Raw genomic sequence first — 14,797 nt, 5'->3', positions numbered from 1 at the left:
ATTATGTAGCCCAAGACCTGGCTATGAATAATTGATAAAGGGATAGCTGTAGACTTAGTTTTAACTGTTCCGTAGTTAATTGAACAGTACGATTACTTTGGCCCAGAAAAACTCAAATTCACGTTTTCCCTTTCCATTCGTTTACAAGATGAATCACATATATAATTTGTTATATTACATATGGACCATGAGTAAGATATTTTGTATTTAATGTACCTTTACAACGTTTTCATTTCTTCAGGTTTAAGTAACAATAATATTAAACATTAATAAAGCACATTCCAAGTTCTTTATGCATTCCGAGTTTGTATTAAAGCAATTAATGTGAACTCGTCATTACTATTTGCCAAGAGCAGCCAAAGTTCAAACCTCTGTGATTTTCGTGAGATTCTAATTACACTAAAAACTGAAACAGTGAACATATAATCAGCAAAAACAAATTTCTTTATACATGAAATATATTACAAGTGAAGTAAGCCTTTCTTAAACTATATGAAAATATACCTGGGGGTAACTGATAAACATGGAGATATTTTTTTCTATACTTCTAAACTGTATTGCTTGACAGTTCAATATACCTCTAAACTCTACCTGAACCGCTCTACCTCCCCCTCACCCTTTGTTACATGGGAGAACAGAAAGAATTACAATGTAACAACCGAAGCTCTAGGACTGGATGCTCGATTGTGTAGTTTACCTGTATCCATGATCCTGCCTGCATTTGTGCCAGATCTAGCACTTATTCGGCCAGAGTTATTGCCTCACGGAGGGAAGATTAAGAAAGAAGGAAGAGAACCACCCACTGTCACATTCATTCATTCTCCACAGACTTCCTCTCACCAAGTGCTCGGGCGAGATAGTAAAGAGACTGGCAAATCGAGATAATCACTAATCTCCTTGAAAAGAGGCAAGCCAACATAACATACTGCGAATGCTTACGTGATTTCCCACTGCAGACCTTGAAAGAGCAGTACACTTTCAAGAAATCTTGTTGCATCCTAAGTGTCTAAAACAACATTATATACTACCAAGACTGAGAAAATGCAGCATTTTATACTTGAGCTAATGATAAGACTTAAAATGGACAGGCGTTGAAGGCAAAGTACCGGAATGACTTTAGTGCTCTCTCACAATTAGAACTTTCAATTACTTAATGAAAACTGTAAATCTAACCCCAACCCCAAAAAAAAAATTCCCTGCCATGATGAGTAGCAAAAGGCATTGTTCAAAGCCCAACAGTATCAAGTACAGGAACATGGAGTTTATGTTTTCACAGATTATACTCAATTGTACCTTCATATGGACAACAATGATGAAATGAACAAATTTGGGAACATAATGAAGGACGTCGAGTGTTGGATGACAAATTAAATGAAGATAAAACTGAATGTATATTAATAGTTTTAAAAAATTTAAATGTTTGATAAAAACAAAATACTGAATATATCAAGAACACCTGGAGTGCTAAAAATTGGTGAAAAACTAAATGACAGATCAAGTATTAAATGTATTGAAAATAGGAGACTATCACATAAATATGTAGCCATCATGAAATACATAAATATGACTAAGTTAACATTTTTTTTAACATAACTAAGTAATCACATGACTCTACTACTGTACCAGTCTCTATAATGATATACCAAAATATTCACTGAAGAAACTACAGAGTTTAATTAAACAAAGCAGCCCAATTGATAATTAATAAATTCCCCAAGGTAAAGTCACTTCCAGTATTATTGAGCTTCACTGGAAAGTTATCAAAGCAAGAACTTAATAAAAATGTGTTTTGACTTACACTGCACGGAAGCATTAATCTATATATGCCATCAATAACTTGTCCCAAAAACTAAAATGATAAAACAGGCGGCATTTAAGTAGGAACTGAAAAATTTATTCAAAAAGTTATGCCACTGAACTTGTTTATTTAAGAAAACTATGAGCTAAAACTGCAAACACAAATGGTGTCCGTAGAATGTACCAAATAAAAAAAATACAACAATGACCAATGTCTTATGTCTGTACTTATACTGGTACAAGGGCATCTCATTTTCACTGTTCCTTTAGTCTAAGATTTTCACTTGTTCTTCTTGTTTTGGTTTCTCCTTCGGATTTCATCATTTTCCCTTATTTCAATTTTCAATTACTAATCAAAGGGCCACCAAATCTTCATTCTTCCCACTTGACAAGCGGTAAAATGTAAAGGCGACGGCCGCACGAATATATCGTTTATCAATGTAATTTTTTACTTAAGAATGTTGAAAGGGTGTATATAATGTTGTACGGGCGAGATAACTTGAGCAATTTATCTAGATAATGAAAAAGGTATCGTCTTTTGCTTATATTTATACTTTCATCCTCGAGGAGCTTCCACCACGTTTAGTACCAGCCAGCCCCTTGGGATGTTGGTCATTCTAACCCGTAGTTCCGCAGTGAGCTAGCCTATGACAATTGACGTTTTCCTATGTTATTTTACTTGCTTTACAAGAATTTAAAGTAATATTTTGTACACCGGCTGTAACGAAACTGTAATTGACCTTTGAAGACTACACTGCCGATGGGGTAGATCTAAGCCGGCATTCCGCGGCGAGCCCCCCCAACCCCTCCATAGCTAATACGGCAAAATTGTCACCAGTAAACACCCTAAAAATACCAACCTAACGTACCCTAACACCCCTAAAAATACCAACCTAACGTACCCTAGGGGTGTTTACTGGTGACAATTTTGCCGTATTAGGTATGGAGGGGGGTGGGGGCTCGCCATGGAATGCCAGCTTAGCTCTACCCCGTCGTATAGTCTTCAAAGGTCAATTACAATTTAGTTACAGCCGGCCGACAAAATATTACTTTAAATTCTTGTAAAGCAAGTAAAATAACATAGGAAAGCATCAATTGCCATAGTCTAGCTCAATGTGGAACTACGGCTTAGAATCACCTATTTTCAATACCAGCTAGACTAGCATGAACACTGGGTTTAGTACAACCCCAATGGGCCCACTGAGACGCAAAAATGGTAAATATGACGATAACTGTAACTCTGCATTAGATTTTTGTATCTGTTTATTGAGGAGAATTACCAACAAAGCAAAAACCTTAATATCAAGAACTGGAAAAAAAGTAAAAAATACTGTTTCTTAGGCTATGGGCAGCAGTTCTGAATAACCACGACATCCTTTTCAATATCGTAACATAAGTTCCCAATACGCACTCTATAGATTTACCCAAATTGCCAAAGTCTAAGGTGACCTGAACTGTTTTTTATACATATATCTGTACCCTAGGCCTAGTCCTAACTCTGCTTAGCCTAGCTTATTCCTGGCAACTTGAAATCGACTTAGGCAAGGCCTAGTGTATCGTTATTAAATGAATTAACATTATTACGTCCCCAAGATCAGTCAAGTTGTAGTCCTCAGCAATTTGTCACAATTTCTCCTAAGGGAGAAACTGAAATTCTAATAACCTGTTACATAGCCTACCTTAAGACAATGGAATCTTGAGTCTGCAATGGTGCTCCGAAATCTTTAAAGGACCTGGACGAGAGCAAAATAAGCACATTTCACACGCAAAAATCTGTATTACACATTACTGATATCACAAGTTTCCCAACACACTTTTGATATATACAGCTGCCACTGTAACGGGTTCGCAGTCAACAAACAGAACATCGTCAGCAGTAAAAGAAAAAGTTTCGACGGTCAAGGCGATCCACTGAAAAGGTAGACAGGAACTGAAGGTAGTTTCTTCTTCTTTGACTTTATGGAAACAAACAAGGTCATGCTCATGCACATAGGGGTGTTAAATATTGTTTTTAATTATGGAGCACGCTAAATGAATTATACACGCAAATATGACTACGGATTATGTTTCATAACTACACAAAATATGTCAACTGCACACACGTACATACTAAATAATTTCATTCATTCCCTCATGGTTAAAATTTACAGTTTTTACAGCTTATTTGCTATTTTCCTAGAAGAGGTAATTTCTCTGTTCAAAATGCGTAGCCTGAAAAAAGTACGGCAACGAACAAAATACGTTATTACATTATTCAGCTAGGGCATAAAGTGCCAATATGGGTAGATGATAGCTTTTTGATAGCAGCGCTACCGGGTTTTAATCCTTTGTCGCCATGATAACATTTGAAAATTTTCCATGGTTTTTAAATGCTTCGAAAATGTCTTTGATGGTTTTTTTTTAACTTTCCCTCTTTTCTGCTTATTACACGCATCCATGTTTTATCCTGTTGACGAATATGTGCCAAGGAACCCATATTCAGAAAAGCCTCCAAAGTATCCTGGACGTTTTCTCTATAGCGTCTCCCCAATCGCTGGACCTTAGGTCGTGGTGCTCATATGTCATTTTCTTCCTCAACAGAATCTCAGTTATTTGGTAAGCAAAATAACATTGCTGATAGGCTTAATTCCTGTTGAAAAGACTCATTAGACAAGACCGCTCAACCATGTGGTAGTGTCAGTTGGATTCTTGACACTAAAAGAGTTGGAAGCCCCAGTACATACTTGGGTGAGAAGCATGAGACAAGGCTTTAGACGGGCAAAGGATGAATTACACACGCGCACACACACACGCACACACACACATATATATATATATATATATATATAAATAAATTTCTGACTCACGTCGGGATCGAACCCAGGTCTCTCAGGTGGAAAGCAAGGGCGTTATCCACTGGGCCATACAAGTATATATATATATATATATATATATATATATATATATATATATATATTTATATATAACCTATATGTATATGAATTACCACAACAGCTATCTGATGTTCAGTATGCACATTTTGTACTTTAATTCAGTGTCTACCCTCAACATACTAAATATGTGAAGGAGAATGTTTATCACCTTTGTCCAAAACAAAATTGACAATGTTGATAAAGATGTAAAGACCATGACAAACATGGACGAAACCTATACTGAATCACGAAAGACAAAAAAAGTGCTTCTGATCAAGTCTACAAACGAAGAGAGCACAGCAGCAAATGAAAAGAGACAAATTATGAGTAAAATAACGGCACCAGTTGAACAAGTTAAAACAAGAAGAGATGGACACTTATTTGTAAGATTTCCAGAAAGGAAAAACTTAGACAATGCAAAAATGGAGATTCAGGAAATCAGCAATATATCAGTAAATGAGAAGGGTAAACTTAAACCAAAAATAAAAGTAGTCTATGTCCCGAAGGATGAAGATGACGTTGTTGATAACATTGTAAAAAAAAAAAAAATCCATGAATAGGTAGCCTCATTTCTGAAAATGACGACCTGAAAATTGTACAGGAAATGATAGCCAAAGATGACAAATATAAACACTATATCATCAAATGCACACCACAAATACGAAAGGCTATCTATGATAGAGGTGACAAATTGTGTACCCTGTATAGCCGTTGCAAAGTATACGAATGTTACATGCCCTATCAATGCTATAAATGCCATGAATTTGGCCGCAGCGCAACAAATTGTAGAAAAGACCGAGCTTGCCCTAGATGTGGTGAAAATCACAAATCAAATGAATGTGTTAGCAACATCTTCAAGTGTAAAAATTGTGTAAAGAAAGGTCATAGTGATACTAAACATAAAACATATGATGGCAATAAGTACACACTATATAAAGAATATGTGTCAGAGGTGAAAAATAATAAGGATCATGGCTTCGACTAATAATCTTCTATGCAATTTAATACAAGAAGAAGAAAAAACTTAAGAAGAAAATTTAAAAAAGAACTAAAGACTCTCCTGTTCTGCAGAAGCTACGATACTGACGAGAAAACACTGAAAGACAATTATGAAATATAAGAAGCACCTCATTTTGAAAACGTACAAGGACCCGCCAGAGAGGGAATTATCCCTGTGGAGGGCTGTACATAAAACCAAACAAGTGAAACAAAGTGAAGTGAGCAACACCAGCATCCTCTCAGTTTTTCCCGCAGGAAGTTACTCTCACTTATGCCATGCTGAAATTAATATAACCAAACAGTTGAATAAGCATTTAAGAACAAAATTGGTAGCCATCTGCAAGGGTTTTGCCTTCCTAAACATAAAAGACGGCTTAAAAAATGGTTCACATTTATAACTTATAGAATATTTCAAGTCCATCCTTTCCTAAGCATTCACTACTCTACAGTTTTATCCTTAAAATGAATAAAACGCCGCAGCTACCAGATAACATTACATAGTTTCTAATCTTCCTATAGTAAGCTTGATACTTGTGTATTCTCGGATCCTACCTAAGAGATTCTTTATATCTGATAACCTTGGCGTTTTAATTATGATAAATCTTCATACTCCTTTTTTGTGCCTTTTCTGTAAATCCATAGAACATTTGGTAACAACTTCAGCTCCATTTAGGCGGCGCCATGCAGTTATAAAAGTATCGACATTCAAGTACTCTCCACATGCTTAAGGGGCACTTGCTTTTCGCCAGCTACGACAGCCATCAAACTGCAGCAAGTATGAAGGCATTGCTTAAAAATTTGTTCATTTACCAAACAACTTACAAGATACAAATCTTTAGGGCATTGTCGTATGTCTCTGATAATATGTATATCATACTCACATCTAGCCAACACCCATCTGCTCAAGAGTACAAAAAAAGAAGCGAGGGGCTGCCCACCAGTAATGAATTTTCAAGTAATAATTTCCATAACCCATCTACTTCTTCAGGTTTCTGTAGTTTCAATATTTCATTTTATTTGCTTATCCATATCCTAGTTGACAGTGCTCCCCAAGACTTTTTAAGCCTTCAGTTTTACTTTTTTCTCTTTGTCAGAGGACAAAAGCGAGAGATTAAATAAATTGTCCGTTGCCAGATTCGCAGCACATATTGTCGAAGTGGATGTAGAGCGCTTAGAGCAAAGACAGCTTATGAATGTGACGAAGATTGATGCAGAGCCAGTGCATTAGGTTTATTAAAAGAAAGTTATCGTATACGAAAAACATTAAGAATAATTTTTAGATTGCTGAAGTAATTATATAAAATACACGAATAAAAATATTTATTGGAATACCATGCCGAGGTCACGAACATGAGGGCTAATATTTACCATTGGAATCGAATATAACTTGATGTCCAAGGGAACATTCTTATAACATTTAATATTAAATGTTAGCTCTTATATTTAGCACGTGTTTAATCATTTTTTTTAAATTTATGCATATTGTCCTTGATTTTCAAATATCATCATCGTTAAGGTTCTTTGCAGGGTCCCTTTGGTCCCTAGCTACAACCCCTTCATTCACGTTCTCTTCCTTCCATCTTGCTATCCATCCTCTGGTAGCGATTGTCTCATTGTGCACCTGTAAGGTTTTCCTCGTTACACCTTCCTACTCCCAATTTCCCTTTCAGCGTTGAATGACCTCATAGGTCCCAGGGATAGGCCCTTGGCTTAATTCTATACGGCATTCCTTTCGTTGGAAATGCTGCAAACTTTATTAACGTATAGTGCACCACAAAAGTTGAATCATTCTCCTGTCAGGGTCTCTAGTTTAGATCTGCTGACCTTTACACCTTAAGGTTTACTGTATTTTCCACAAGTATATGAACTCACTATTGTATTGCATTGCAACAACTACCAGTCATGCTTAGGAGTGCAACATCACCTTTTTCGTAATATCAGTAACAGATAAAACATTCCATTAGGTTAAAAGAAACGAAAAATATTCCAAATCATATTTATTTAAACTTACATTTCTATATTTACACATGCTGGATTTCAAAATATGTTTTGATGAATGATAATGATGATGATGTAACATACACGTGGTCCACCATATATTCAAGTAACTCTCATACAGTGTAATCACTATTTTTTACTATTTTTACAAAGATAACAAAAATGCATTTACAAGGGATTAACAAACAGTCGGCTACAAGGCAAACCCCATAAGAGTTTGCTGGAATTTTCTATTGCTGGCATATCAGCAACTTATAAAACATACGCGCTCTTTGTATTCATGACCTGTGTGAGACCATGAGTTGTGCAAATTTATTCACCTTTGAACTTGCCGAGTAATTCAGAATCCCTGAACAAAACGTATTCTTTTTCATCTAAAGTAACTTTAGTACCTCCAAATTCAGGAAGCAAAACTTCATCACCGACTGCAACAGCTAAAGGAGCAGTTGTTCCACTCTGAAAAAAAAAGAAGAGCATAAACAACTGATTTGTGGAACTTACATTTGTTATTACTAACTCATTAATCATGAATACCATTCAACTGTGCAGAATGCGTTTAGGCACTCATTGCAAAATGTTTAAAAGATTCCAACGCATATTTCAAGTTAACTCTCAGGTCCACAAAGTGAAGCTATTTTCCTTTTTATGCTTCCCATGAAAAGTAAACAAACGTGCAATCACTTTCCTTCGTCAGCAAACAAGTAAAGACTGCCGCAAATTTGGACCATTTATTCACAATGAGATTTTGCCCCCTAGTGTATTAAATATAATTCATCAACAAGGTGAACCTTTATTAAATGTAAAAAAGCGCTGCAGTGAAAATTAGCAACAAATGTGCCAGCAATGGCATTTAAAGGCAGAGAGATTTTTTAAAATGTTACTGCATTCACTTTCTTATACCTTTCAACTGAACCAGATCAATATTGTATGAACTATTATTCTTATTTTTTTATGGCTCTCAAGAAGTCACCCAAGGCCTAAGGGGGTTAGTGCTCAGGGAAAAAAAAAAGTTGAAACTTACATACAGCATTTTTTTTTTTTTTTTAACTCATCACTTGCATTGAAGTTCTGTATAACTCATATGCTATTCTGCCCGAAGAAAGCTGAAGCCAAAATATAGCTTTTGTTATGGCAAAGAAACAGCACCTGTATTTTCTGGTAAAAACCACTGCTGTTGCTGCATAATCATGTCTCTCACAGCCTCACTTGTCTTAGTGGACACTTAAGCATACGTAGACAAATCTGGTAAAACACCTAAACTGAACGGACACTGGGGGTCTGTCTTTCTGATAAGTAACAATGTCTGTTATGTAACAGAGACCCTATATTATAGCCTACACTTGAATATTTTCTGGATACCTTACAGCTAACACTAATTCCACATAGTTTGTAACCTAAACTAACATACACTTAACATTCAAGAGATTCATCTAAAAATATACCAAACAGCAAAACATAATCATGATAATGTAACTGATAAGTACAGGTCTCAGTTTATTACTTGTACTTTGCCTTAGAGGACACTTAAGCATTTGTATACAAATATATTAAGCATGTGTATACAAATATATTATGTAGATTATATAACTGACCTTATTGAATACCATAACACTAACCTTGCAGAAACACAATAATTTTATTTCTTAGTAAGCACAGGCGATGTGGGGGGGGGGAGGCTGTGCCATATGTGAAAATATCTGGCTGGGTTGGATGAATGACTGCAAGTGGTCTACCTGGTAATCTCATAGAAAACTTGTAATGCAAGTATTGTACTGTTTCAAGTCTATCTCCTCCAGTATTTACTGGCCAATTATGAAACCCAAAACTAGACATCTCCAATATACTTGATAGTGACTCCTGTCAAGATATTTTATAAAAATTACATATTTCCATATTTTTTCAACACAAATTAGCTGCATGTCTAAAATACACTGGTACTAAAAAAACTAGCTTTTAGATACCTTGTAACTTAACTGATCATCATACCTAGTGAAATCAAGGATTTCCTATTTTCAAGTGGTTTACCAATTTGCCAATACAAGAAACAACATGTGACATAACTGTCAAAAATAACAAACCCTTCCCCAAAACACAGTAGCTGCATCTCCCTTCAGTAAAGCAATAGGATGAGAATTCTGGAAAAAGTTAATACAGCACTGTATTTCTCTTTTGGAGATGCAAAATAAAACAATAAGTTAACCCTTCTAGATTCATGATGATGATTACTGTTGTCATACATTTTTCAACCTCTAAGATTCTGATGATAAGATTTTTTTTTTAATAAATTCTCCATACATCATAAAAAGCATAATAACAAAATTTGAATATGGCACATCTGGATGATGTTACTGCCATGGAGATCACTAAATCTTATTAATGGAGAATTTTTGTTTAAAATCATGGCATAAACCATTATTCCGCTTGACAGACTTGCACCACTCAAATATATTTTACATTTTTTTAATGAAATTTGTGGTATCTTAAGTGGCTCAAATAGTAAACAATTTCATATCATTGGAAAGGCAATTTGTCATACTTTTACAGTGAACAAACAGAAACTGGATGCTCTTCGATTTATGAACATTTTTTTCAAGTAATATTTTTTCACTGCAGCTACCTCTTGCTCATGATACCAATTTATGAAAACAAATTGGGACATTCTTAAACATATCCTAAGGTTAAACTTTTTAGCTTTACAATGACACCAAATCCATTAACATTGCATTAAGTACTGTATAATGTTACACAGTGATCAAAGAAAATTAAAGCTAAACATTTCCATTAAGTCAATGAAGGACAGTGTTCTGACATAGACAGATTTTGACCTCCCCTCAAACCTTTAAAAGGTGAACATAACTATATTCAACCCTGGCTAAAACATTAGTAAGGACTGCAAATAAAGAATCTAAGATCACAGAGGAGTAACACTTCCCTAAAGGTGGCTAAGCATCTGTTAATTACCAAAAATGTGCAGCACAGAAGCCTACTGTGTCTTTATAAAGGCTGTAAAATAAGAACGATAAAATATAAACAATTAAACACCGACTAGAACTTCTGAGTTAAGACAAACTCAGGATATGGTCTAACTATCAATACCTTCTTGGCTCTTGTCAAGTTTCTTTACATTGCTAATAACAGTGACATCAACAGTATCTGATACAGTCTACTGTAATTCCTCAAAAAAATTAAGGTGATATTTTGCTAAATATTAAAATTTCAACTCCACTGACACTTCAAAATCCCTTTAGTTTCTCCACTGACACTTTAGAATCCCTGAAGTTTTACTTCTAACTTCACAGCTGATTGTGCAGTTTTAGTAGAACCACTGATGATTTGTTTAAACACCTAACGTGAATGATGTTCAATTCAAGTAATGTGTAGGTTTAAAGGAAACACTGGCTATTTGGTTGATTAATGTGAATGCTATCATATACCAGTAAAGTTACGAAGATAAAATTATTAGTACTGAAACTTTACATCAATTACCTTAATTGTGGAGTGTACCTATGCTAAATGACATAGGTTGTTATAAAAATATCTTTGTTAATGTTAAATACTGAAGGATGTTAGGTAAGCATTTCGCTATGTCTGTCCTAGCCTAGGCTAAGACCAAGAATATGCCCAGATGTGGCATCTTGTTACTTTACTCTAAGGAAAAGGGAGGCATTAAGGTTCTCTGTAGGGGAAGACCAGCTTTGAAGGTAACCCATATATCAGTGTGAAAGAAAAACCATGAGAGAAAATTCACTTCTCTAGAATACTCTAAATTTATATATATTAAAACCAAGATTTACTCAAAGAGAAGACTCAACTTGGACATTACTTGAAAATAACAAGAGTGGCAAATCATCATTAAATGTTGTGGAAAAATCAATACTTGACTCACCTCTGTTCTTGGACCGTCTCCAACAGCAACAACTTTTCCAACAAGCACTTTAGCTATAGACTTCTCAGGGATCAAGATGCCACTTGAAGTTTTGGTTATTGCCTCTGCCTTCTGAACCAAAACACGGTCAAACAGAGGAATAAATCTCTTTAATGCTCCAGCCTGAAAAGAAGAGACAATTCTGTTGATAGTCCATAAGTCACATACAGATTAGACCCTATCAGAAGAAGAGGAATTTTATAAAAGTGAAACAAGAATCAGTGAACACATTACCTATACCATCAATGCATTTTTTTTTTTAGCAAACTCCTCCTTCACCAGCTAACTGTCCTTTCCATGTGATACTGAACATCAGAATATGCGAAGGGGAAGGAGTAGAGAACTACCAGATTTGTTCAGGGTCTGGGAAAGGGAAAATACTGCAACCTCTTTCAGCCAGAGAAGATGTGGTGCCTACAGTCAAAACATCATAGTCACTCAAAACAGAGGGGGCACCGATCACCTTACACAGCGGACTTACTTCCATTTCTTGAAGGTAACTTGCAGATTATGCTTACCCTTTCCTCATATTTTGACCTGTTAAATCCTCTGTGATGTTGCCTGGTTTTCTTCTTTGGCTTTCTTATTACGTTTCACATATCGCCAAAATTTCTCAAGTTCACAAGGCTGCTAAGTTTGACAACATCTTTAAGTAATTTGTATTTTTCCTGGGTATACAAACTGAAGCCTTACACACTGGAGCTTTGGTAGACTTGACTAACAAGGTGGGTAACCTGATGGAAATGGGGTTACCCATGCTCTCTTCACACATGCCATCCACTCTTCCTTTGGCCGTGAGACAAAGCAGGGGAGATGGGGGTGGATAGAACTAATATGGAGGTTTGGTAGGCAAATTATTTTAAAAACCTGTTACTTGCTCCCATAGGGTTACATACTACATATTCAAGAAATCGAGTCACCCCTTACGTGGGAGGTAGTACCTGGTGACAATTGGAAGAGTACCCACTTGGAGAAACCATTCATACCAATGCCTTGCAAGCACAGAATTAAAAGACAGGCAACTCCTCCTTCCCCAGTGTGTTAAAAGAGACCACTGGGGTAGGGCCAAGGCCCTGTGCCTCCGTTTCCCAAAACACATACTTAACAGAAAACAAAACTTCAGAGAATCATGGAAATTCCAAGGAAATGTCCTGTGTGTCAGCAGCAGTTTCTGGTTAATACTAAATGACAGATACAGAAAAAGCTTTACTATGCCGCCCCTCCCACTTGTAGAAGGGGTGGAGAGCAACGCAGTCTAACCTTGCAGAATGGGAGCTAGCAGTGCACTTACCTCAAACTCATTCAGTTCCAGCAGACATTTTGGCTCAATAGCTTTCCAGAAGGGAAGGGGAAGGTGGAACAACCACTCATTACTCATTCATTCTCAAACAAAACTGCACAAGCCTATGTACACAATCAAATGAGAAGTGGGGTACCTAGCCCATAACTCTAACTTAATCACAAACAGAACTTGCAGAAGTATCACAAGAATATTTGAATACAACCCAGCACCTCTGTTTCCTAGGTTCCAGTGTTTTAAAACTGCTAATTTGTTACCCAACAATGTAAAATACATAAAAAAAACCAATTAGAAATAAACTAAGAAACAAGAGCTACAAGTCTGCACCATCAGAACCATGACTAAGAACAGAAGCCAGGTTTCTCCAACCAACGCACAGGTTCCAAAATCCAAGTTAATGGGAAAAACTAAACAGAGGTTACAAATATGCTAACAGATAGTCTGATTCTTGTCATTTTCTAAGATGTACTTTAACTGAACTTCAGTCATCACAATTGATCCCTGTTCTTCTTTTCCTGTTGAGAGCAACCAGATTTGCTGAACAGCAGCACCTATATGCAGTAAATATGCCTCATTCACTAATGGATCCAGAAAAATTTCATGGGGGGGGCACCAATTTTCATGTTATATACATATATAAATATATATTATTTCTTTGATCGGTTTTTAATTTTTTCCCTTTTTTATATTTATTTATGTTATTATCTAAATCTTCAATGTTATTTTATCATTATTTTTCATGGGGGGGCATGTGGACAGGTGGGACCCCTGGTTCTGCTAGTGGCCTCATTGTCAAACTTCTCAGTTCCAGAGGTTTCAATTCTCACAGCATTGGATTGTGGAATGGTCTTCCTGAGGATGTTGTGCAATTACAACCTCAAAAGTTTAAACAAAGATGCAATACATTGCCACCCTAAAATAATTATTCTTATAGTTTTAATGATTCATTAACTTTTTTATCTATTTATTTATTAATCTGTAAACTTATCCTTGTTTTCTATAAAATAACTGACCTCTTCTTTCTGTATTTCCCATCATCATCAGTAACTTCTTACATATGAACACCATATTCTTTAAAAGCTTGAATTTAGTCAATGGCCCCTGTAGGCCTGTTCTCTATAAATAGGGTTCATCTTCTAATATAATTTTAATAATAATAGCCATCCTTAACCACAATACACTGGGTCAAACTCTGATTGGGCGCCACACTTGCAAGACTGTCAAAATATAGGCTAAACTAATAATAAAAGTCCAATTAGGTTAAAGCATTTGTTGACATACCTTAACGATGGCAAATTTGTTTCAAGATTTTATGATTCCCTACGGGTATTAAGCATAAAGAGATGAAGACAAAGCAAACACTACCATTCTGGAGAACTGGTATTTGGTCCTAATTCTAAACTGGTTTGTTCACACAAATAGGCTAGTTCTACCCTACTGAGATGCATATTGTTTAAGAGTAACTAACGGAATGGGTCAGGATATTAATAGTAGGTTTAGAAGCTCAGCTAGTCGTAAAACGGTAGTCTGGGCTTAGCTGGGCCAGCCCATGCCCGGCTACCTAATTTCTTCAGGTAGGCTTACACGCATTATATATAAACATTATAATTATTTTATGAAAACATCCCTTAACAAATACATCAACCTTCCTAATTAATAATCAGACAATTACGAAATCTTAAGATTAACTAACCATTTTGCAAGACCTCCTGAAAGCTGACTGACGGCTGTTTACAACGTTCTAGAGCGGCGTCGTCTGCACCGCATGGAACGAACAGATGGGATTTTATGTAACTAATTTCTAATGTGATACTGAAATTTAAATAGAATTAAAAACCATCATTTCAATCAATTACATAAATATAC

The 14,797-nt window shown here is 35.8% G+C and overlaps 2 protein-coding genes across 2 annotated transcripts in view; both read right to left on the bottom strand.

Annotated features, from left to right (window-relative positions):
- The window catches only part of Tbca (Tubulin binding cofactor A), a 258,271-nt gene extending 254,596 nt beyond the window's left edge, over nt 1-3,675 (bottom strand). The window contains exon 1 of the mRNA XM_067105212.1: nt 3,477-3,675. The gene's annotated coding sequence lies outside the window, so the exon portion shown is untranslated. The remainder of the gene's footprint in view (nt 1-3,476) is intronic.
- Nucleotides 3,676-7,690: 4,015 nt separating this feature from the next.
- On the bottom strand, nt 7,691-14,731 carry LOC136839312 (10 kDa heat shock protein, mitochondrial-like). The gene is made up of 3 exons (XM_067105184.1): nt 14,625-14,731; nt 11,593-11,754; nt 7,691-8,162 (listed from the first exon to the last, which is right to left on the bottom strand). Exons 1-3 carry the CDS (start codon nt 14,625-14,627, stop codon nt 8,019-8,021), a joined length of 309 nt encoding a protein of 102 aa, XP_066961285.1. The 5' UTR covers nt 14,628-14,731; the 3' UTR covers nt 7,691-8,018.
- Between the last annotated feature and the right edge of the window lie 66 nt (nt 14,732-14,797).

Source organism: Macrobrachium rosenbergii, chromosome 6 (assembly GCF_040412425.1).
Source record: "Macrobrachium rosenbergii isolate ZJJX-2024 chromosome 6, ASM4041242v1, whole genome shotgun sequence".
Lineage (NCBI taxonomy): Eukaryota > Metazoa > Arthropoda > Malacostraca > Decapoda > Palaemonidae > Macrobrachium > Macrobrachium rosenbergii.
Note: the sequence above shows the minus strand (reverse complement) of the source record. Positions and strands in the feature narration are given on the sequence as shown.

Excerpts from the sequence above, each read along its gene's own strand:
- LOC136839312 (XM_067105184.1), bottom strand. Across the intron at positions 8,163-11,592 it reads GAGACGGTCCAAGAACAGAG|AGTGGAACAACTGCTCCTTT; the intron begins GTGAGTCAAGTA and ends TTTTTTTTTCAG.